At 35.9% G+C, this 24,357-nt stretch overlaps 2 protein-coding genes across 3 annotated transcripts; both read right to left on the reverse strand.

Moving 5' to 3' along the window:
- Positions 1 to 247: 247 nt before the first annotated feature.
- Positions 248 to 6,132, reverse strand: LOC149796066 (G protein-coupled receptor 157-like). Its single transcript, XM_089964177.1, has 3 exons — positions 5,454 to 6,132; positions 5,021 to 5,226; positions 248 to 3,231 (listed from the first exon to the last, which is right to left on the reverse strand). The coding sequence occupies exons 1-3, from the start codon at positions 5,839 to 5,841 to the stop codon at positions 2,875 to 2,877; spliced, it is 951 nt and encodes a 316-aa protein (XP_089820303.1). The 5' UTR covers positions 5,842 to 6,132; the 3' UTR covers positions 248 to 2,874.
- An 11,196-nt stretch (positions 6,133 to 17,328) lies between these two features.
- On the reverse strand, positions 17,329 to 23,359 carry LOC149796067 (tsukushi-like). Of its 2 annotated transcripts, none has more exons than XM_089964178.1 (4): positions 23,251 to 23,359; positions 20,267 to 20,880; positions 18,210 to 18,572; positions 17,329 to 17,699 (listed from the first exon to the last, which is right to left on the reverse strand). In XM_089964178.1, the coding sequence occupies exons 2-4, from the start codon at positions 20,821 to 20,823 to the stop codon at positions 17,384 to 17,386; spliced, it is 1,236 nt and encodes a 411-aa protein (XP_089820304.1). In that variant the 5' UTR covers positions 20,824 to 20,880; positions 23,251 to 23,359; the 3' UTR covers positions 17,329 to 17,383. The 2 variants fall into 2 exon arrangements, with proteins under 2 accessions (XP_089820304.1, XP_089820305.1); XM_089964179.1 differs by lacking the exon at positions 23,251 to 23,359 and adding an exon at positions 23,072 to 23,227.
- Positions 23,360 to 24,357: the final 998 nt, after the last annotated feature.

Here is a 24,357-nt window from a genome sequence, read left to right on the forward strand (position 1 = left end):
TTTGTCGTGTCTACGAAAGTTCGTGAATATGGACTGGATTTTTCTGTGCCAATCCTACATGAAGTACATCGAATTTCAGCAGCGAGGAAGCAGCGTGTAGACATCTGCAAGTGTGATTCTGTTCTGTCATTGAATATTTGAAATCATAATGTGGGAAACATATGGAGTCTTTCAATTGCAATTATCAAAACGACGCTATGGAATATAATATTTATTTCTTTTTGAGTGCAGTAAGGAGGATGTAATTGCACATGGAATATAGTTGAAATTACAGTACAATTTCGAAATATGTAATCAAGCTTGAGAATCCATACCATGGCTCATGTAATTCGAATTTACAGAACTAAGAAAGTACATTTTGAGGAAATTCAGGATGTAAACTGTAAGTATATGTTTGAATTTCTTATTATCAGCTAAAGAAGACAGTTTATGCCTTGTCACTTGCATGTTATTTGTAGGGATCCAGAAATGTTATGAAATCTGGCGTCTATCTCTAGCCTAAATCCGAAAACTTGTGTTAAGAAAATTAACGCGGAATAACGCATAACAGCTGGTATGTGGCATTCCACGAAACAGCTGCTTTAGGTCATTCAAAAAGAAACATAATCAACCAAGGCGAAAAGCGCCTACTACGTGAGTGCACATGATTTGTTTACAAAGTAGTTCCTAATACACTATTGTGCACGCGTGAGTTCAATATGAAGTACACGTGAGTGCAATATCGTAAAATACAACACGATTCTGACAATGTAATGTTAACGGAGAAAAAAATAAGCATATAATAATAATTGTTTGCTATTGTGTGTATAAGTCCGTATTGGCTATTGCGTTGGATTGTGTGTATCGGTCCGTATTGGCTTTTGCCTTAGGGTTGTATGAATCGGTCCTTATTGGCTATTGCGTGCGGTCGTGTGAATTGGTCCGTATTGGCTATTGCGTACGATTGTGTGAATCGCCTCTTATTGGCTATTGTTTGGGGTTATATGTTTTGGCTCCTACTGGCTATTGCGTGGGGTTATGTGTATTGGCTCGTACTGTCTATTGCATGGAGTTATATATAATGGTTCGTAGTGGATATTGCGTGGGGTTATGCGTATAGGCTCGTACTTGCTATTGGGTCGGGTTGTGTAAATCGGCCCCTATTGAGTATTGCTTGGGGTTGTGTGAACCGGTTTGTATTGGCTACTGCGTGGGGGATGTGTGAATCGGTTCGTATTGGCTATTGCGTGGGGTTATGTGCATTGGCTCGTATTGGCTATTGCGTCGGGTTGTGTAAATCGGCCCCTATTCGGTAGTGCGTGGGTTTGTGTGAACCGGTCTGTATTGGCTATTCCGTTGGGCTATGTGAATCGGCTGCGTTTACTATTGCGTGGGGTTGTGTGAATTGGCCCGTATTGGCTATTGCATGGAGCTATGTATATATATAGGCTCGTACTGGCTATTGCATGGGGTTACGTATATTGCCTCGTACTAGCTATGGCGTGGAGTTATGTGTATTGGCTCGTATTGGATATTCCGTGGAGTTGTGTGAATTTTCCTGTGTTGGGTATTGCGTGGGGTTGTGTGTGTCGGACAGTATTGGCTATTGCACGGGGTTGTGTGTGCTGGCACTTACTGACTATTGCGTGGGGTTGTGTCAATAGGTCAGTATTAGCTATTGCGTGTGGTTGTGTGACTCGGCCTGTATTGTTTATTGCGTTGGGTTGTGTGTATTGGTCGGTATAGGCTATTGCGTTGGGTTGTGTGAATAGGTCTGTATTAGCTATTGCATGGGCTTGTTTGAATCTGCGCGTATTAGCTATTGCGTGAGGTTGTGTGAATCGTCCTGTATTGTCTATTGTGTGGGGTTGTGTATATTGGTCGGTATAGGTTATTGCATGGGGTTGTGTGAATCGGCCCGTTCCTGAAATGTTATTTGCACTAAATATACGAATCATTTCATTTAAATGAAACTGTTTCTAGAAGGTGAAACCCAATACCGGCTCTTCTACTAAACATACCGGTTAGCGAATTTTAAAATCAAATTCACTACTTTAAAAATATTGGCCAGAATTAAGCAGGACCCACAAACAGCGATTCTTATTACGTGTTACCTAAGAATATGACTATATGATATACATGAGTGTGACTATATGGTATACATGAGCGTGACTATAAGGTATACATGGGTGTGACTGAAAGGTATACATGAGTGCTACTATATAGTATACATGAGTGTTACTATATAATATACATGAGTGTGACTATAAGGTATACATGATTGTGACTATATGGTATACTTAAGTGTGACCATATGGTATACATGAGTGTGACTATAAGGTATACATGAATGTGACTATATGGTATTTAAGAGTGACTATATGGTGTCCAAGAGAGTCTCTGTAGAAAGTGAATATACGAGATGCAAGGATATGAATGCATACTGTCATATTTGTTTCTTTCTTTATCTAATTATATCAATTCATAGCCGTAATAAACATTTAATACTTCACTGTGAGATATAGGCTTTCGATTACTCGCCGATCACTCTGAAGTAACAATAAGGTTTTCAAGCTTGACGCGCCTTTGCAAGAAATACACGTTATTTTCTATATTCATGTGCTTTGTCTCAGTTGAGAAGAATCATCAGGTAAGCTATGCAATTGTTGTTGTTGAATCAAAACGGTAGAAATCTTATGTTGTCATTAGCTTGGAGGAGACACAGAACGAACCACAGGTACAAATAATAGGTGTTTATATCTCTAAAAATACCTGATCTTAGTCAACGGTGATATATTAATTTATATAACGAATTGTCTGTAACAACAATGCAAAGTCCAGTAGTATGTATGTATGTGTGTGTGTGTGTGTGTGTGTGTGTGAGAAATCAAGTCTCTAAACAGCATCCTCAATACTTCCACTGTCGCTATTTGCGGATACTTCAGCACTTGTGATTAGTCTCTGGTACTCAACTCCCCGAAAATGACAAGAAATGCACGCTCGTCTAAGGTATCCTCGGACGTCACGATCCAGAAAGCAGAAAAGTACGCAATTGCCGAAGGCCTGTCCACTGTCTCCAATGCTGTGAGGAATTAACAAATATTTACCATCATCATGTATGGACCAGAGCAGCAAAAATCGGATGGTGCCCCAAACTCTGAGAAGCCACAAAACCAACCACAGGTACAAATAATGAACGTCTTCATCTCTGAAATCTGGATTCAGCTCACTCAGACGACGTCGGGAAATGAACTGAGACAAATAAATAGTAATTATGTAGCGATATACCTGAGAACTAAAATCAATCATGTATGTATGTATGTATGTATGTATGTATTGTTACAAACTAGGGGTATTTGTCTAACCCTGGCGCGATTCCGCTAGAAGTCATAAGTTTTCCCTAATCCAAAGACTTCTATACAATTTCTGTTGTAATTTACAAAGTCCAACGTGTCCATTCTATAAATAATTTTACTCTAATCAATACAAGACCATAAATCTCACAGCTTTCCGATTGTCTATAAAGATCAAATCTGCATGGTTTCCCTTCATCATCTATCCGTACGGTCGGCATTTCATGCTGTAAAACAATACAACTATCCCCTATCACATAGAACTATGTTTACTACGTCACCTTAGGCCAGTCAATTCATGGCGTCGAGACACATTTCAGCTGTAAAACTGCATCACATTTGCCACCATGGCGACATAATCGGTATCTGCCGAGCCCCTTCTTGTTTATTCCATTGTATTATTTACGAGTCTCAAATCATAAATGCTGCAACTGCAGTTACACAAGCAATGTACACCATTAAATTTTAATAGGGACTATGGAACAACAGGGACACTCACGCGGCTGTAACCTGCATTCACCAAAGGTAAACCATGGCATCACTTAAACTCACTAATTCTTCATCCCGTGACGTTTGCTCCTAGTAACTGGTTAATTAACACTGGATCTAGTTTCAATAACCACACAAGTAATCACAAAAATTAATATAAACGGGGCTCTATAATCAACTGCGCATACTCCAAATTTATGCATGTATGTATGTATGTATGCATCTATGTATGTATGTATGTATGTATGTATGTATGTATGTATGTATGTATGTATGTGTGTGTAATTATGTATGTATGTCGTACGTGTACGTGTGTGTGTGTGTGTGTGTGTATGCATGTGTTTATATGTATGCATTTACATTCATGTGTGGATACATGTTTGCATATCTGTATGGACGTATGTATGTAGCTATGTATGGATTGATTCCTTGGTACATGGAGGTATAAAAATCTATCTGAGACTAATAGTACTGCATAAAAGTGTACACTTTATTCCCGAAGTGAGATTTGTGAGCATCCCCGTTATCAGTTCCGGCTTTCAAGACATGTATTTCGTTTATGCAAAAACTTTAAGCATTTATCATGGTTAAATGTGTTGTTTAGCTTATTACAAGATGAATATGATTTTGTTTTCAGTTCTTTCTTCAAAAACTTCTCGATATTTAACACCACGTTAAGATGAGTTGGGATGAAATATCTTACAAATCAACTTTACGTCAAACGCGTCTTATAAATCTTTGATGGCATCCGACAGCATGATAAGATCGATATTTAACACCACGTTAAGATGAGTTGGGATGAAATATCTTACAAATCAACGTTACGTCAAACGCGTCTTATAAATCTTTGATGGCATCCGACAGCATGGTAAGATGCGTGGGTGGTGGTGGAATTTATTATTTATACGACTGTAATTTATTGTGGTATTTTACCATTCTTGAAGAATTCTTTACATGCCTGGTTTGAATTTTTATTAATGAAAGGACAGCATATATTCAAGGAAGAGCCCAATCAATCAATTCAAAATTATTTTTTTAAATAAACTGAAAAGGCTTCTGCTTTCTGTTATTCTTTCACCTCTTTTTTCTTTAATTTTTTGTTGTATGCATAGCTGTACGTAACATCATATCCCATCGATTGATTTGTTGTGTTTATCTTTCATTCCAATCAATTTATCTTCGCTTGAACTTCAACTTACCAACCTCAATTTCAACAAGACAAGGATGCTGAAGGACAATATATAGCACAGCATTTCCCAACCCTTTCCTGTAACTAGCATCCATGTAATCTTCTCTGGATATGGTAAATCGTCCTTAATCCAACACCATGATCCTGTCACTTCTGTATTACTATTAGAGTTACGGCCTAGAACTCCCCGTAATCCTGCCACTAATGTGATTATTCCTGAAAGGAAAATATATACATGTAGCATGAACTATTTAGTATTTCCAATTAAGATATAGCATTTCCAGAGGTATTAATCAATATTACCATATCTTTCATGATACTGAGAGTTAAACAATCCATATTAACATAGTTGTCATGACATTGAAAATAAAAGTTAACAAAGTATAATCAATCAGCCTGTCAGTGTGGATTTAAATATTGCAAAAGAACTTTATGTAAATTACCTGGAACTCCCCAGCAGAATGCATGGTATTTGACCTTTAATGCAGCAGACCTGGTTACTTCGCTCCGACATTGAATTGATACCATCATGTGAATTGTTATTACCAATGTCCAGAAAAAGGATGACATCGAGGCAAACGTTGTAACAAAGCTTTGGACAGTGCAAACATCGTTGTCCGTACCGTCGGTAGCTAAAACGTCAATTGATCCACTTAAGTTTCCTGATGCGATCAAGAAGTCCGCGAATGTGAGACATGTCAGAAGTGTTCGCGGGATGTTCCGTACAGCAGTCACTCTCCAGTACGTCCAAAAGATGACGATGGCACCAAATACTGACAGAAGCGAACTGAAGATGGTACAGACTGCAGACGCATATTGTATGTGATCCATATCTGATTTATATTATCAAATAAATTCAGCTGAGAATCTCGATAATTTTTATGGTAAAGCACAAAAAAGGATAAGAGACTTATTCAGTCTAATGAACATAGGCGTTCATAGCTTTTGTCGAATTAATATTCGTTGTACCTGATACTGTTTAGTTGCACAATCACATGACAACACAAGACTATATTATGGTTTATGACATACCGATTATGCAGAATAGATCTTTGATCCTTTACATTGAATACCAACGATAAACTTTACATTATTTCACCGCATGTACCCCTTAAGAAAACGTTACTTCTTTTTTATATTCGGTTACGAAATCGGATTACTACACAGTTCAACTTCAGCTTACCAATGAATTGTACTGCTATAGTACATGCTCATATTTTTCAACGTTCGGGCTGAGGCTTTATTTCACCAGAGAACCATTATCGACTTGATACAGAAAGTTTATATCTTGGTTAAAAATAGATACATGCTTAAACTCACATAGACATATCTTTCTATGTATGTTGAACATCAAATCCACTTACCAGGTAATAAGTAGGTTAAGTGTTTAATAATAACATCAATGCTACGTTATCAATGAGTAATTAACCATGAGTAACACAAACCAGTAAAAAAATTCCTCTCCATCAATAACATTAATGAAGGGAAACCACGAAACCAAATTTAATTAAACTGGTGCTTGAATCTCCACGAATCCAACTGAAAAAATCAGAGTTTGAACGAATACCATTCTAGCAACGCTTCTGATTGCATAGCATCTAATTATCCTGGATAGATTGCAACCAATCGTAAATAAAGACTCGAGGCAAGAAACATACAGAATTCGACATCACAGATCATTCAGTCTTCAAAAAAAACAAAAACAACAACGTGACAATATCTAAAATCGACTTGGTTTCAGTTATAGTCGCCTTCTCCTGCACAGTTCATAACATACATTTATCTTAGTCTGAGATTTTGTTTTAAATTCTCATGGACAAAAATCAGATTAAACACAGACGCGCCAAATTCGTATGGGCACGTGCAATTAATTAAATTACCATAGACAGTAACGTTAATATATGGCACAAATACTGTACTTTTGTGGCCTTATTAGCGAATCCCACAGGCAAACACATACTTCTTCTGAAATATTACTTTCATTCTGTTCCTGTTTGTTCATGCAATTAAATACTTTCATTCATTGAAATACTATATTTAATAGACTTGCTACATAGGCCATAAATTATTGAGTTGTCAGTGATTCAAATCAAATTTTGCTTTCAAATTAATTCATCATTGTCAATAGCACGTATCTTTGCGAAAACGTAATTTTCTCGCTATTATCGTTTTGACAATATCGAGGAGTAACAGTTTGGGAGATGAAAGGATTAAATTATAACATTTTCTACATATTGCAGGCACTCTGCAACTGAACTGTTTCGTCCGATTTTAACTTTGTATGAAATTAATATTTCAAGGTGACATATAATGGAATAAATCACAGCTCGAAAACCAGGAATTAAATAACCTTTCGTGATTAGAAATGTCATACAATTAAAATCAATATAGATTCACAATGTATTATCAAAGTACATCAAGACATATAGCATATTAGTCGTGGGGCAATTGTAGTAATGGAATAATGTGAATTGCCCAGGACGCACAAAAATGTGAATGACCCGCGCTGAATAAATTTATGTATTCAATACCTCACCCTTTGAAGTGTTTGTCCGTGACAAAGTCACCCCAGTTTCCAAGATATTAGGTTAATAATAAACCATTTAATGAATGTTGACTGTTGAGGAAATTGTATCGTTCGAACTTTGATTTATTGGTATGATGGTGAGCCACGATGAATTTGCTAAAGCCTTTATTGATATAGAAATGTTACAAAACCTTCGTTTCTTATAATATCATTAATATTCTTGGCATCTTTAAAACCGAAACTTTTAACTTGTTTCAATAATTCATATAAACCTGTCCTTAAGAGGATAAATAACAGGATATAAGCATTCTTTAATATTTCAAGGCCACAGAAGAAGGTACAGTCAACAAAAGAACATACAAACGACAATACCGTAGGCCTCGTATAAAGCAAAACATCAGTCAGATTCTCATCAAGGTAAAATAAAGAAGATGATGTTGATTCAACTCATAAAGGGAGTATTAGTACCAACACTGCCGCAGTAGGCTATTGAAATGTAATCAAGTGTACGAAGATGAACTAGTGTAATAAACAACTCATAATGTGCCGAGATGGAAATCGTTGAAAACTATGTTCAATCTGATAATAATGTGTGATGATAGAACTTGAAATAGAAAATATTAATGGGATATACATTCATAATATTTTAGCAGGGGTCATATCAATACAGAAGAGGTAAAATGCAAAGCTAAATTACATGAACGTTTCCAAACATTGAACATTTACTACATAAATATTTGTTAACTCATTTAGCAGACTTAGAACATATTTATAGCAAAAGAAAATTAAAATTGATTCAAAAGTTCAAGAACAAACACCATTAAAGCAAATGTTTAAACAACTAAAGAAACAGGTGTAAACAATACTGCTCTATTTTTAGTAATAGCTACGGTAAAATGAACTCTTGGTATAACCATAGAAACGTGAGACAATTAATGGGACATTATGGAGGTGTAACGGAATTGTATAAATCCTTTTATTTATTAAATGCATGTACTCGTGTTTCATTTTTTTTGTTGTTGTTGTGTACAACAATACCCAAGGGTGATTTATGTATATTGTACAAAGATTTAGAAATAATGAGTTCGGTTTATCCTATGCTGCACGTGGGTAGTGCTTTCGATGGTAAGAACCAAATACTTCCAGCGCACAGACGATGTATTGCGGCATCGCCTGTATATAAATGCCTCACCGTAGGTCAAAATCTTTACCTTACGGAACGTCTTGTCAGTGAGAGGACTTGCACATCTTCAGCTGAAGAGCTGATAGGAGTCGCAGCTGTATAGCTGACCAGAGTGACCAGAGTGATCAGAGTGATCGGAGTCGACGTGGTACCGGCTGCAGAGCTAACCATAGAAGTTGACCATAGCAGCTGTAACGCTGAACCATAGTAGTCGTATAAATGGGTAAACAGTCTTGCTGGTCGAGTCGCTGGTGATCGGGCGTTACTGACCGAGTTTGGTGGGCGCTGATTGCTTGATTGACCAACTTGGAATACTGACTGCTTGTTTGACCAGTGTAACTGGTAGCCAAGTGCGCTGGTGACGGTTATGTAACTCCATACATATAATCTTTCAGTCGTGGGCTAATCTTTGGGGTTTGTAATACCCAATGTGTTTTTGGCACTGTAACGATATTTTGTACCTCTGTCCCTTTATTTTCATCATTTTCACCATTTGAGTGGATACATTTTTACAACATGAGTAAAATACCAGTTTTACTATTTGAGTAAAACAGCATTCGTTCGTTGTGAAATCACTGTCAACCATTCGCCCCTTGTCCTTGTACTGTGTAAGGTCATTTATTTCTATTTTCATTATTTAGTTCGTGCGGATTATGTTAATTGATCCAATATTTGGATATTATACGCACGTATTAATCATAATTCTTTTCTCATTCAAGTCATTCGCCATTAAGCATTGTATTTGTATTACCATCAAAAGTGTTCAGTTGTAAATCCGAAATCCAACCCGGTTATATTGTTACAGGAGGAAAAGGTGGTGGTGGTGGTGATGCTTATTATGATACATTTCTTGACACATTTGAAACGGCAGTACGAATGAATGTCAACCATTTGCTTAAATTAGCTATATAAAAACGGCACCAGTATTGCATATCGCTGTTAGTGATGTAATAACATGCGTTTCTACCTTAGCCGGAATAGTTATTTCATTATTAGCTGATAAGGCTATTTGTTAATTTTCGCTCTAATTACCATGCTCTTTGCAAAACAAAAAAAAATATAGGCTCCTGGATAGGTAAAATGGTACCTACTTCAGAACGTACATTAGAACATCTACTGCAGTCGTTGTTATAATTATAAGCACTTGTTTATCGTCACATGATCCCTTTCATTTTGATCATACGCAGTTTTGGTCTTATAGGTAACACTAATTTCGCCGTATTTTTCCTTCTTGTCTCTATAATAGTCACGTTTTCTTATTTTGTTTCATATCCGGTATTATGACAGTTTAAAGTACTGAAATGCCATTCCTTGCCATGCCAGTATTTATACAGCAGTATATATTTCTAGACTAAATGTATCTGAAGACTTTTGTAAATTAATTTTTAAACTACTATGCAATCTTTTTTCCTAATCATCCAGGTTGGTAAGAAAAATGTACAATCACCATCAAGAGCACATTTTAATACGACGTTTGAATCCAAAATCTATTTCTGAAAATTATATACCATTGCTTTCACCTGAGACATAGAATTATTTACCTAGAAATTAATTTTCATTGAATATTATTTTGAATATTGTCTTGAACAGTGTAAACATTGTTTATACTAGATGTTAAATCCAGTACTTGGCCACCTAAAAAGTATAACACATACAACATTTTAGTCTAAATAATTCTAGATATCCCTTCGTCTGTTTGTTCCTTATTATCTTCGTAACAAGAGTTATTCAGTCCTTATTTTGCAGCAATTGTATACAGTTCGTTAACTTCTTCAGCAGATATTTGTATCAAGGATCAAATTGTTTCATCTGCATAATTATTCTTGAGTTTTAAAGCATCTAACAACACATCAGGTGTTGTAGGTTCTTTAATAAACTTTTTGTCGCATAGTACTTCCATTCAAGTGGGGTTTTTTTCCGTATATTATAGTTATTGCAGACATTGCAAAATCGTTTTAGATGCATATTCTTATTGTTCAATTAAACTGGTTTCCATTCGGTATCATACATTCTGATGATAATTGTCGTATCTGAAAGTGGATGCATGTGCCATATGCTGGTTGCACGAGCTCTGTAATACTTTTATCTGATAAATAGCAGCAAAATGTTACACTATAGATAAACATGACAAAGCATATAGCCACTTTACAGCCGGTCACTACACACGGCGTGTTGATGGTTTAATGTGAGATGTTCAATAGTAATTTATTGGGTGTTGATAAATATATACGGCATGTTGATGGCATAGTGTAGTATGTGGGATAGGAGGTAACTGGGTATAGGTCACTATTGGTTACTGCATCGCGGAGTTTTGATTGTTTAATGGATAGTGGTGGATAGTGTATGATATACATTTGTCAATCTGTGTAACACGAAAGAACTGTTTGACTCTTAGTGTACTACTAATATACCATGAGCTAAAAGCCAACTTTTTCATTGGTTGTGCATCATAGTAATGGAAGATTTGATATGATGTATTATATTTGCCCTCAACATTAATACAAAATGAATTAAAACTGAATTAATAATGCATGACATTGAAGTTTTAAAAGTTTATACTTGTTTATTATGTTTTGTTTTTCTCATCCCGATCTTATGCTAACTAGCTTTATTTCATGTGTGGGACCACCATAATTACATGGATCTGAAGATTTAAATTATTTGCCAATTTCAAGTGCACACGGCTTCTATTGAAGCTCTGATGCCTGTAAGTGATGCAGTAGTACACCTTCCTGGGGATTGTCCTCAGACGCAACGGGCATCAACCAGTACTTTTTTCTAAGACAGAGTAATCGGAATTTCTCTTCTCAGCTTTCTCTTCTCTATACTTGCCTTTTTAATTCTTAATTATAAGCTAAGCTCTCTTTGGTCGCCTATACTTATTATTTTGTCTTGTCATCTTTATTTTATTAACATAATATCACCCAAAATCCAAAACGCAGTACGAATGATACATAATAATTAATACATCGACCTTTGACCTTTTCACTTTTGTCCAAAAGCATAAGTATGAAAACAACAGTTGGAACAGTTCCATAACATTTCCATCTCCATTAGTATATGGTATAGACTGGTGCTCCATAATATTTTCATCTCAACTGATAAACGATATATACTGGGACTCCATGTTGTTTCTATCTACACTGATATAGGATGCAGACTGGTATTCCTTGCCATTTTCCTTTAATTGGTCAAGAATGTATACTGGTACTCCGTGACGTTTCCACCTTAATTGATATACGATACAGATTGGTGTTGGACGCAACACACTTTGATGAGTGTAAATGGACAATTTACGAATTATCTCCCATGAGCAATATCTGATCGACATCCTGCGGAGTAAATGCAACTGTACGTAGCGCTGCTAGCATGAAAATCTAGTAAGCCTTCTTATGAGTGTAATTAAATCACAGTTTTTAAAAAGGGATAATGAATCGATATAGATGGTACCATATAGAACACGACATGATCACAATGACTTAGATAACTTGATCACCCCAAACAGCAATCCATTATTGAGGTAAATGCTTGCACCAAATCTCGCGTAGCTTTCGCATAAATAATAGATTCCGTCCTTGACGTGTAGTTAGTTTTGTTATTTTGCTATTTTGCCGTGGACATTACATTTCTGGATAGCTTTTTTCCCTTATTTTGCCAAAAGGTAAACATTTATTGTTCTACACATGTATATTCTGTATGCAAGAATCTGGGTAGATATTAACACCTTCACTGCGAAAGCCATTGGACGGGTCAAAACGCATAGAAACTTTGTTATTTTCCTGCTCCGTTTCCAGTCATGGCAATAATGATCATTGTACAATGTTAATTTCCTGCTCCGTTTCCAGCCATGGCAATAATGATCATTGTACAATGTTAGATATCGAAGTGAGCAAATTTCGGAAATTGTTTTCAAGGTCTGGAAAAGTAAGCAGATCTAGTGGGTAAATTTTCATGGTCCTATTTGTATTGTTTTTTGTGATATTGATCTAAAATATATTTGGAATGAACACACCGACGGACAGCAACAAAAATATGCCCGTTTTGCTATTGCAATGGAGACAAAAATGATAACATCGTACATTGTAAACCTGAGCTTCACCTGCCAATATAATCGGCAGGTATTATTTATTTAATGAAGATCGAAACATTGGGTCAACATTTATATGAAATGGTTTTTACAAGTTTTCGAGGTCAGTCTAAGACACGGATTAAATACATTTTTAAGCATATATTCTGAATGAAACTTGCAAATGCGATTTTTGTTCGAAATAAGACTGTTTGACAAATAATGTGTCAGTGGATTTCAAAGTTTGGTGATGTGTAAATCTCACTCAGATATGGCTAGAAACACTACTGCTGGGTGTTATCTAACACAAAATGGCGATTTGTATGATTTGTTACGGAGAAAACTTGAACTATAAAAATGAACTTAAAATGTCCATATTATGTAATTTTAACATAAATCAGAACAGAGAAGAGAAATAAAAGGCAAACTGTTTAATATTTGTGCAAAACATAGACAATTTTTCAGGTTGTGTAAGTGATACATTTCCTATCTCATGTGTTTTAACTACAGTTCTGTGAAAGAAGATACAGACATTGTTTTAATGGTGAATAACATAAATACACTTTTTACAAATTAGCATAATCGAGACGGTTTTATTGCTCTCTCTCTCTCTCTCTCTCTCTCTCTCTCTCACACACACACACACACACACACACGCACACTTTTTAGATGTTCCGAGTGTCAGAACACTCGTGAGACAACGTGCAGTCGTGGTTGCAATCTATAAATGATCTAACAACTGTTTATTATGAACATTTAGTACGGTCCTTTACCCAATTTGATTAAATTTAAATTCATTTCCATCTGCAGCATGTGTAATACTTAGTTAAGGAGAAACGCCATGTCAATCAGTAGTAGTCGGTCTCACAATGCTGTCTTCGCGCAAAAGAACGTGGTAAATCTACAACACGAAGGAAACCGAATATCATCTACAAGCGTGGTTTCGAATCTAATCGACTTCAGATTAAATAAGTAGTATACGCTGAGCTAGACGACAGAAAATAAAACAGATCAACTGATGAATGTATATTTTTTAATGTTTCCTTTCATTGATTCATTGGGCTACTTATAGGAAGGCTTGCAGTTTCTATCAGATCGTTATCACCATACTAATTCCGTCAAATAATTCAACATATTTTTAGCAGGTACCTATAGCAGAAACTAGCAGTAATAATATTTTCACAATTCTTTACTTTATTTTGTATTCCAATACAAACAGTACTGGATACAATGGACGGATATTAAGTTACATGGATGTCTTCAATGATGCTAAAAATTGATACCTTGATTTACCGCCTGCTAAAAATGACCAATCGTGTTAGTTCTTGCCAAATATAAGGGGACGCTGAAGGACCAAGCTACAAGGTGAGTCTTATATCACTTTTCTATCCATCACTTGCAAGCTAGTGTTCAAGAGCTACTATCCTTGTTTGCACTCAAGTCTTCAATAATATCCTTCTTGCTAAACATAATGGTGGGTGCGAAAACTATGTTTCAGTGACGTAACGTTAATGCAGTATTTCATCACACACAGATAAGCGCTTTCGATAAACTGCACGATAATATTGGCAAGAGCACGATACATACACACTTAAACACAAAACACATTGTTATTGGAGCGTGAAAAAGTATGTCTAGGTAATGTATTTTCGGTACATTTGTAATTAATGCCCTTTTGATATACAGTCTAACCTGCGTTTCACGCTAACTGTGTCTGTCCATTAACTGTTCTAAACAGATACATCTTTTCCCTGCAGCAGCGAACTTATGGCCATTTGGACCATAATGTAGTAGCCTGGACTCGACCATGCAAACAAGTTTCATCACTGGATTAGCAGTAACTCAGGGGCCGTTCATTTAGTACGTACGCGTGGATGGGGGGAGGTGGGTTAACCGAAATGCATGCGCTTGCTTAAGGGGGTGGGGGTCGACCGAAAATGTACGTACGCACAGGAAACGGAGGGCGGGGGTGAAACCTCTATAATAATTCGTCTAATACGTAACCTGATCGACGGGGTTCAGTCGGCGTTTGAATTTTAGTGGACACTAGACAAACTTTTTGAAGTTACACAGCTCATTTCTTTGATGCAGTCAGACATTCAACGTCGGTGGACTATCTGTTTCATTAAACACGTCACCATTATTAATCCTTGATCGTTTCTGCGTGGATTTAATATAGGCCGTTCAATAGAATTCGGAGAGGGGTGCGTCAAGTGTACGTACGCAGGTGGAGGGTGGTAAAATTATGCATGTGAACAGGGAGAGGTCAAGCCAGATGTTTGCGTACGTACTAAATTGATGACCCTATGGTGATAAACCTAACTGCAAAACTCTTAATAGAGTCGAGAAACAGGTTAAAAATACTTTCGTTATTTTGTGCAAAAATAGATCATGGTGACACTTATTTTTCGTGTATCAAATCTTAAGGTGCATAAGAAGTCTCACAATAGAAGAGGTAAGTGTGTGTGTGTGTGTGTGTGAGAGAGAGAGAGAGAGAGACAGAGAGAGACAGAGAGAGAGAGAGAGAAAAGAGGGGGAGGGAGGGAGACAGTGTGTATGTGTGTGTGTCTGTGTGAGAAAGATAGTGTGAGAGAGAGTGTTTGTGTTTGTGTGTGTGTGTGTGTGTGTGTGTGTGTGATAGAGAGACATACAGACAGAGAGAGCGAGAGAGAGAGTATAGTCATAGCATTTCAAATATCAGTAAGTATATCATACCTGTGCTATACTGCTATGTTTAAATTGAATTAAGGACACGTACTGAAAGCAAACTCACTATGAGACACTAATAATCACGAAATAGAGATAATGCAAGTCTGTGTAAGCCGAAGATAGTAAAGTAAATGAGACTGGACATCAATGGATCTCATAAAACAGAAATACTTCGATGGAACCAAGCGAAGACAACTGCGTCATTTAAGATAAAATTTAATTACACAATTCCTTATTCTCGTTTCTGAGTCTTCACTGTCCATTGGTAACTTACAGTATAAGGCAGACCGAAAGCATTTAAAAACATCTACAAAAATGCATGGTTTTATAAGCAAGAAATGCAAGTTCTTACGTAGCAAGTTGCTATAGATACCAAAGCATTCTTCTTGAGAAATGTACATGACCTAAAAACTGTCTATATTAATGGACAACGTTGCTAAATGAATACATAATGAAAGGCAAATATAACTGACAGATAAATACCATTACAGTTATGATTTTTGCTTGATGCCAGACATGTCTACATACGCGATGATTCAATATGGCTATATCAGTCATAATGCATATGTACAGAAAGTTTCATTCAATATTCTGGTGAGGTTTGAATGTTAGAGCCAGGTAGACGAATAGGACAGAGTAACAATTTCCCATTCCGTGACTTTCACATTTGAGCTAGGCACATAACTACGGTGAGCAGCAAACTGTCTAGTTGTGAAATACCTAATGATTGTTTCTCTCAAATCTCTACATAGCTTGCAAATGTATGGGTCACATAATCAAATGATTACGAAAACGGATGGTGCTATAATATCATAAGCCTAGCGAGTATATATATATATATATATATATATATATATATATATATATATATATATAGTCATTTATATTTAATTAGCATTGTCTGTTAGATACGTTTTTTATTGAATTTTTTATTTCATTATATGCTATTGTATTGTAACGTTGTATGGTTATTCTTAACCTTGTCCAAAATCAAGTTCATTTTTCTACTTGACCTGAATTATTGATTTTTGTATTTCTGTAAAGATCTAAAACAGAGCAAAAATATTCTCTTTGTATGTGCAAAATATTAAGATCATTATTAACAGAAGTAGACACAATTATTTCGATAAGTTTCTAGGTTATTGGAAGTCCCCATCAAATATACATGGCCTACCTTACATATTCCATATTCTATATTATTATTTTAATAACAGACCTTCTAATTGTAGCTAAGATTTTATTTTATAAATATTAAGTATATTCTAGAACGCTACTTTCCATTAAGTAATACTCTTTTTTGAACATGCTAATTGTGACCTGAGGTCAATTAGGGGACAATATATAACCTTGTTACTGGACAAAATTTATTCGTTGTGTATTACTTTTTGTCCAGAACTTAATTTCGGTGGAATTTTATTTATTCAAATTATTTAATTCAAAAGATTTATATCTGGAAATACAATGTGCTCTTTAAAAATAACTGTCATGGACATATAGACTTAAATTTGTACTGAAATTTCAAATAAGGATTTGCTTATGGATTGTACCTTTGTGATCCAACAACAGATTCTTCGCACACACACACACACACACACACACACATATATATATATATGTGTGTGTGTGTGTGTGTGTGTGATAATGATGTGAAAGCACTTTGGAAAAAAAAGGATGAGCATAAGCGATATACTGTTTAATTTACAGATTTATTTCTATATATTAACCTGCACAATGACCAAGGACTGTGGGCTTATTAACTTTTTCACACACACACACACACACACACACACACACACACACCATATATATATATATATATATATATATATATATATATATATATATATATATATATATATATATATATATATATATATAGTGGGAAATATCAACCTTCCGATTTTCTACCACCGTCCCCTCTCATAAGTATTGTTTCATCGGAAATGGATACCCTGTGGTTTTCCTCTTCATCATCACGTGTGTACATAGCAGTGTAGTCTCCCCCACCATCTTTGCTCTTCTTTATCCGGATCCGTCTGCGCCGTAGTGCTATGATGCAGAAAACGACCATAATAACAATCGCAACGGCCACGACCGAAGCACCGATCGCAAGCACGATTTCCATACTTGGAGACCTGCAGATCAGTTTATCATCTGACAGTTTAAAGAGGTTTGCCCCTCTAACTTCCTCTGGGTACATACACCTAGAAAGAAAGGAAGTCAAACTTAAACTAGACAGTATCCTAGAGAATTGTAGCGGTGCCTTTCTGACCAAACGATCAATGTACAGTGAGATGGATGCATTAAATCTAACTATTCCAATATATTTTCATCGATGATTCATGTTGTTACTCGTCAAATGTATTGACATATCATGTTACTGATATTCTGTTTTTATTCAATCAAATTCTGATGCAGATAGTATGCCTCACGTAATGCTACATAGCGAATTCATTATGCAAATTAATTTCCTCCCATTATTCCTTGATTCGGCAAATTCGCTTTTCATTTCTCTCATTTTGCTAATATGTTAGGCGTTGGACAGGACACTACATTCGTAACATACGTAAGGCCACTTGCTTTGTTTGAAGGAAATGCAAACTTTGCACAGAGCTCTTAATAAAAATGCTGTGAGCCCTTGGTAGCATTATTTCACTTTATCCATAACTATAAAATGCCTTTCGATACGAGAAGGAATTACAAAATATTCTTACTGAATGGTGAAATTTTTCTTCACAATATTTTCGTCGCTGATGATCCACTTCAGTTTGCAGTCACATTCGATTGGGTTATTAGTAAGATCAATCTGATCTATCATCTCGAGATCCCATGGGAGACCATATTGTTCCAGTGTCCTTATCTCATTATTCCTGAGTGAGATCACCCTCACCTTGTTGACAAACCTGGCCACTGCTTCCCGTAGCTCGACATTTCTGAGACCGTTGTTGTCGAGAATCAATGTTTTCAGCTCAGGCAGATAAAACAGACTTGTGATTTCCGTTAAGTCATTGTGGCTGAGATCCAGTGTCTCAAGATCGGCCATCATTTTAAGTGCATCAGGGTTAAGGCTCTGCAATCTGTTGGTTTAAAGAAATGATGATATCACCAGGGTTAAGGCTCTGCAATCTGTTGGTTTAAAGTAATGATGATATCACGAATTACAAACTTAACATATGACGCATACAACAAAGAATTTATTTAACCTATTTCTTGACATATTAGTAACACGTGTTAGACTGTTACATTATGCGCGATCAGGTGGTCAAGGACACGGCACAACTAAGACGATCGCATTTATTTCATGCAGTAAATGGCTTCGTTATACTGTGTAATCGTACATGTGTTGAATAGTGCATGAGATGGATGTTATTATAGACATTCTGCGGAATTAAAATATATCACAACTGATTTTGTTTTAAAATACTGGACGTTATTCTTTTTTGTCACACGAAACGTTTGGATTCACAAAATAGGCAATATGGGGTTTGTCTGTTACCAGATTGCAATATCTTAAAATAAACGAAAAGATGAGTAGTGACTTTGCAAATGTCGCAGCTTCCACCAGGTTACACATGGTCCCAAATATAATATAAGGGAGTATGCCTTAGTGATGGGTTCTAGGAAGTCATGACCAGATCTCAAGATTATGAAGATTTCTCACACCTCAAAAGTCCAATATTCTGAGCTCTGACAGCCTATCTAAATCACTGACCAATCAGATAACTAAACAACTGACCAGTTAGACGTTATCATTTTGAGATTAAACTAAGTCTGAGAGTGAGAATTTACGTACTCGTCAGACGTGAAAGTCACGTGTTCTTCTGGCAATCAATGCCTGTGTACTTCAATATCCCTTCTGCACGCACAAAGCATATTTGTGGCGAAAATTTAGTTCACTTGTGTTCTTTTTATTTCTGTTTTTAACCAATTTTCACACATTTTCTCTGTGACCGATTAACACTTCTACCACTCATTTTAGCCAGATAAAGTCTGCATGTTACCAACTGGTCACCAAGGGCAGTCTAAAGTAGATGTATCAATGTTTCTAACTGCGATTGAACTAGTTGTACGCAGTTGCTAAACAACATCTAAAAATAATGCAACATGACCAAACTAGAAATTAGGATAGTAATGGACATAAACTATTTTCGACCATTGTTTTTTATTTAATTGTAAGAAGGTGATAGAGCAGTGTAAATCCTAATTCCACCGCAAAGCATGTTTATGATGATTCATGTAAAATTACGGATAATTCAGATGGGTTACATATGAATAAAACAAACGGGTTTGTCAAGCGAAAATGTGTTAGACAGAATTATAATTAATAGCAAACATTGAGTGCAAGATAGATATAATCACTGGGAGCAATTTTCCACTTTAGAATGAGTTAAATTAGCACCATTGTCCACCCACTTTGTCGGTCAAAGGGTTAAAAGCTCGCCCATATCATGTCAGATGTGTTTTTAGTGAAGTACATAGCCTCTTATGCTAGTTGAAGTCGACCCAGCTGTAAATAGATACCAGTATCCGCTTGTTTTTTGTTTTAACCTGCCATTGCCCATCCAGGACGGAGTATGTGCTCTCTCTCTCTCTCTCTCTCTCACACACACACACACACACACACACACACACACACACACACTTTTAATACAGAGTCAGATTTCAACCAATCAGTTATTCCTAAGTTCATAAGCTCGAGAACAATTTAAATTTAAATCTAACTTCAAACAAAATCACATTAGCAATAGGAAATGAGCAAATAATGTCCTACCTATTCCAGCTAAGATCCAAATGAACCAGCCGTGGAAGGTCAATTGCGCTGTCTTCCAGATTCTGAATGTCACAGTGAGATAAGTCAAGATGCTCCAATGCCTCGAGATTCATGAATTCGAAAGTTTTACGTCTGACGAATTTCAGAGGATTTCTCTCAAGATGTAGCACTTTCAATTTCTCCAGTTCATCGAAAACCTTTGTATTTAAATCTTCACCTTGAAGCAAATTATTGGAAAGGTCTAACACTTCCAAATTCTTAAGTTTCAGAAACGAGGAGTTGTAAATTGTAGATATTTGGTTGTGTGAGAGGTTCAGAGATGTTAAAATGTCTATCACTGCATCTCCGAAGTCTAGCAAAGTAACAGTTGAAATCTTGTTGTTAGACATGTCTAGCGCGGGTACATTTAAAGAAGTAATGTTAGGAATCTCTCGGAAACCATAAAAGGAACAGTTCATCAAGGCGTCATCATATGTACAGTCTGATATATCAGATGTATGTACATAATACACCAATAAAACTGTACAAACACATACTAGAGTTACCTCCCTTGCCATTTGTTTTGTCGATCCACTACTATTCCAGTCAGTACATTATTCCAGTGATCCTAAGCTCTGCGAATAAAAAAAAGAGATCACGAATAGTGAATGCATAAACTTATTATTGTAATCTAAGGAGAACAGTAAAGACAACAGTTTCTCAAAGATTCTCAGACCTGTTCTTTAGTCGACTGTCTAGCTTATAACGGTACCAATTGCGCAAGTCCAGGTGGGCGGAGCTAAAGGTGTAGGGAACATTGCATTCAGAATTAAAGAACAACACTAGCTGTGATTAGTGCATTATGTAAGAGTTGCACTTTCTGTTTGGCTTTTAAAAAAGTTAAGCCTCTTGGCAACATGTGAGTTTATGTTAATTTCTATTTAGATCATATTTTGTATTTTTCATGATTTTTTTAAAATATGGTTCACATGGCTGAAAATGTGCTTGTTGTGACTAGATAACCCTTACCCCTGTCTAGTTCCAGTAGAGTTATCTCTCTTAAATGCAACTGAGTACCTGGTTATGTCATTGTCAAATTGACAATCTAACATTGTTCTCTATGACAGTGTGTGACATGCATGCTGAAGTAGGATAGAAAGTATATTTATTTCACAAAACATTAGCATTGAGGTATACGGAAAAAACATTTGATACCGTGATACCTCAGGCAGCAATACGGACGGAAGTCCATTTTAAGTGAAGTCTGCATTCACTTTGTGTCCATTAATTAACAATGTGAAGGCACTAAAAAGCAGGATCAGTCTGATCTATCATTTCAAGGTCCCATAGAAAAGCGTCCTGACCCAGGTGTCCGTATCTCATTACTCCTGAGTGAGATAACTCGTAATTTATCGCCAAAATAGAATAATCAAATTCTTAATGTCAATTAAGGAGCAAGAAAAATCACTGAAAACAATTTTCAAAGAATTTCAAATCCATTAAACAACTATGTGGAGTGCTAATAATTCTAGAGATAAAATTGGTATAAATGACGTGCGTGCTGCCTGTAAATCCGTGGAAAAAAAAAAAAAAAAAACATTCACGGTGGATAGAGCTATATGAACATCTTTATGTTAAAAGAATATTCCTATACATAAGTGCAGATTCTGAAAGAATTGTTTTGAATTTGAATAAGACAATCAGGCTAAAACATAGCAGATTTTTTGACACTGTATTAATGTTGTTTTCTTCATACCTGTGGACCTACACACGGATAATGCGAATACCTGATTTGGTAATGATCAGTACTTACTTAAATTGTTTATTTCTATGCAATTCATGCGTTTTCTCTTTTTTGTTTTCTGGTATTTGAAAATATTGCAAAATTGAAATACAAGCCACGAATAGTATCATCACATTAATTTAGCAAACATGTACTAATTTGGAATAGATACATTAATTCAGTATACATATAATAATTTGGAATAGATGCTTTAATATGGTGCTAGGTCTACCTATTTCTGTAGTAGCTTCCTTTGCAAGTCAATTATATAGGAGAAATCTGTGCCACCCTGCATACAACTCAGTTACCGTTGTATTGCTTATTTCTAGCGGTACTTTTTTTCGGATAATAAGTAAGCACAATGTTAAACGATTTCAGCACCTATACAACGATTCCAGCAAGCATACAACCCTTACAACGATTCCAGCAAGCATACAACCCTTACACTGGCAATGCACAGTAAGTACCATGAATCCATTACATTCGTGATTTTATAAAAATTATCAATTGATGTTAAAGATGAACACGAGTTACAAGTGCTAAGCAAAAAAAAAAAAAAATATGATGATCGGCCCTGTATACCATGACTAAATTTTGCTATATAATAACATTCCATAGAAATACAGACCAGAATAGTCAAGATATATGTGTATTCAAATAATTTAAATTGCCGTCTTTATTATTTGAGATTTAGGTGAGAAAAAAAAGCAACAAAAAAAAAAAAAAAAGAACAAATTCGGTAATATAATAAGATAAGTTTAAACTATTTGTGACTAAAACTCTGACCACAAGAGTAAGGAAGAGGTAACTTTAAATTGAAATGTAGTTTAAAAAGGAAGTTTTGAAATAATAATAATAATAATAATAATAATAATAATGCTAGTAGTAGTAGTGGTAGTAGTAGTAGTAGTATTTAAGCTGCTGATGATAATGATGATCACGACTACAACGGCAACGAAGATGGTTATGGAGACGCACAAAGACGATGGTGATGACAAGAATACTTACTATTACCATTTGTTAGAAAATGATTATATACTTACATTCCGCACATATCTGATGGCATACCGCAGCTGACTCTTCAACATCCTATATACATGCTATTTATATTGTATAAGTATTGTACTGAAAAATGAACGATGTGTGAAGTAACATTATACAACTTTAGAGAACCAATACAGTATACTTAATTAAGTACAATGTAGCAACTAAAATTGCATACCTCATTGAGCAATGGCACGTCCATGTACAAGATATCATTGCTTCGTTTGACTTTGACACTTCCACAAGAGAGGTGATTCACATCACAAGAGGCTCTCGCAGGAGATTTCATAGATTTATTTATAGACTTGTCGAAAATTTCTTATTAGTTCTGTTTATAACCTAGTTTTAAGCTATCATGAGTCTGCATGCGTATAAGATACTTTTATGATATTTATCTAATATAGTAATTTATATTTATATAATGTAATGATGGAATACTGGGGTATTCATTAATTATGGGGCTCATCTAGGGTAGGGCAGAATGAAAGTTAATAAACGTGAGCTGAGAAACGTTAATGCATTCATCGCAGTCAGTAGTTTAGTATACCATGTCTATTAACATTTAACATTCTTCATTGGTTGTCCTTGCATTTATAGCGTTTGCTAAGCTATATTTCCTTTTTATTCAAATAGTTCATTGCCTATAGAAAACTACTTCACACTAGCACAAAATTACTCATCATTATCACTTTGCTTATGGAGATTTATCCTCTGTCGTAAACGGGTATAAGTCCATAAGCTGAGATAACTAATGTACACAACAGATACGCTTGTCAAGTACCGCTTAGTCACAGTTCGGGTTTGTTCCCTAATACAAAGCTAATTGTCGATGTGTAGGAAAGCCTCTTAAACTATTTTCGATTTCTCGTTGTCATGGTATAGCAGGGCAACGTATTTCGCTCCTTTCAGTTCCAATTATGCCTGAAATGCACCAATTGCAGCTGCCCCCTACTGCCCCCTTTGGTTTCATTAAACAATTTCAGTATACGCCGTAGACAAAGAGTAATAACCGCTTCGTATATCTCGTGACTCTAGACTGATCTAACTGTTACTAAGTCGGACTTCGAAGTATTTGAAGACGAATTTACTAGCTGGAACAAATACCTTTTTAAGCAGCAGGGGGGGCGAATCCGACATTTTGTCCAAACGTCATTTGGCTTAATTGTTACTTTCTGCACTCAGCGGATCCGGTGTCGTCAGCGCCTGGTAAAAAAAAAAACGACGTCGTTGTCATTGTCGAGGGGCCAAATCGACAATTGTCCGGAACGTTATTTGGTTTAATTAA

The sequence above is a fragment of the Sinohyriopsis cumingii genome, chromosome 7 (genome assembly GCF_028554795.1).
Source record: "Sinohyriopsis cumingii isolate HCF-2022 chromosome 7, ASM2855479v2, whole genome shotgun sequence".
NCBI classification, from domain to species: Eukaryota; Metazoa; Mollusca; class Bivalvia; order Unionida; family Unionidae; genus Sinohyriopsis; species Sinohyriopsis cumingii.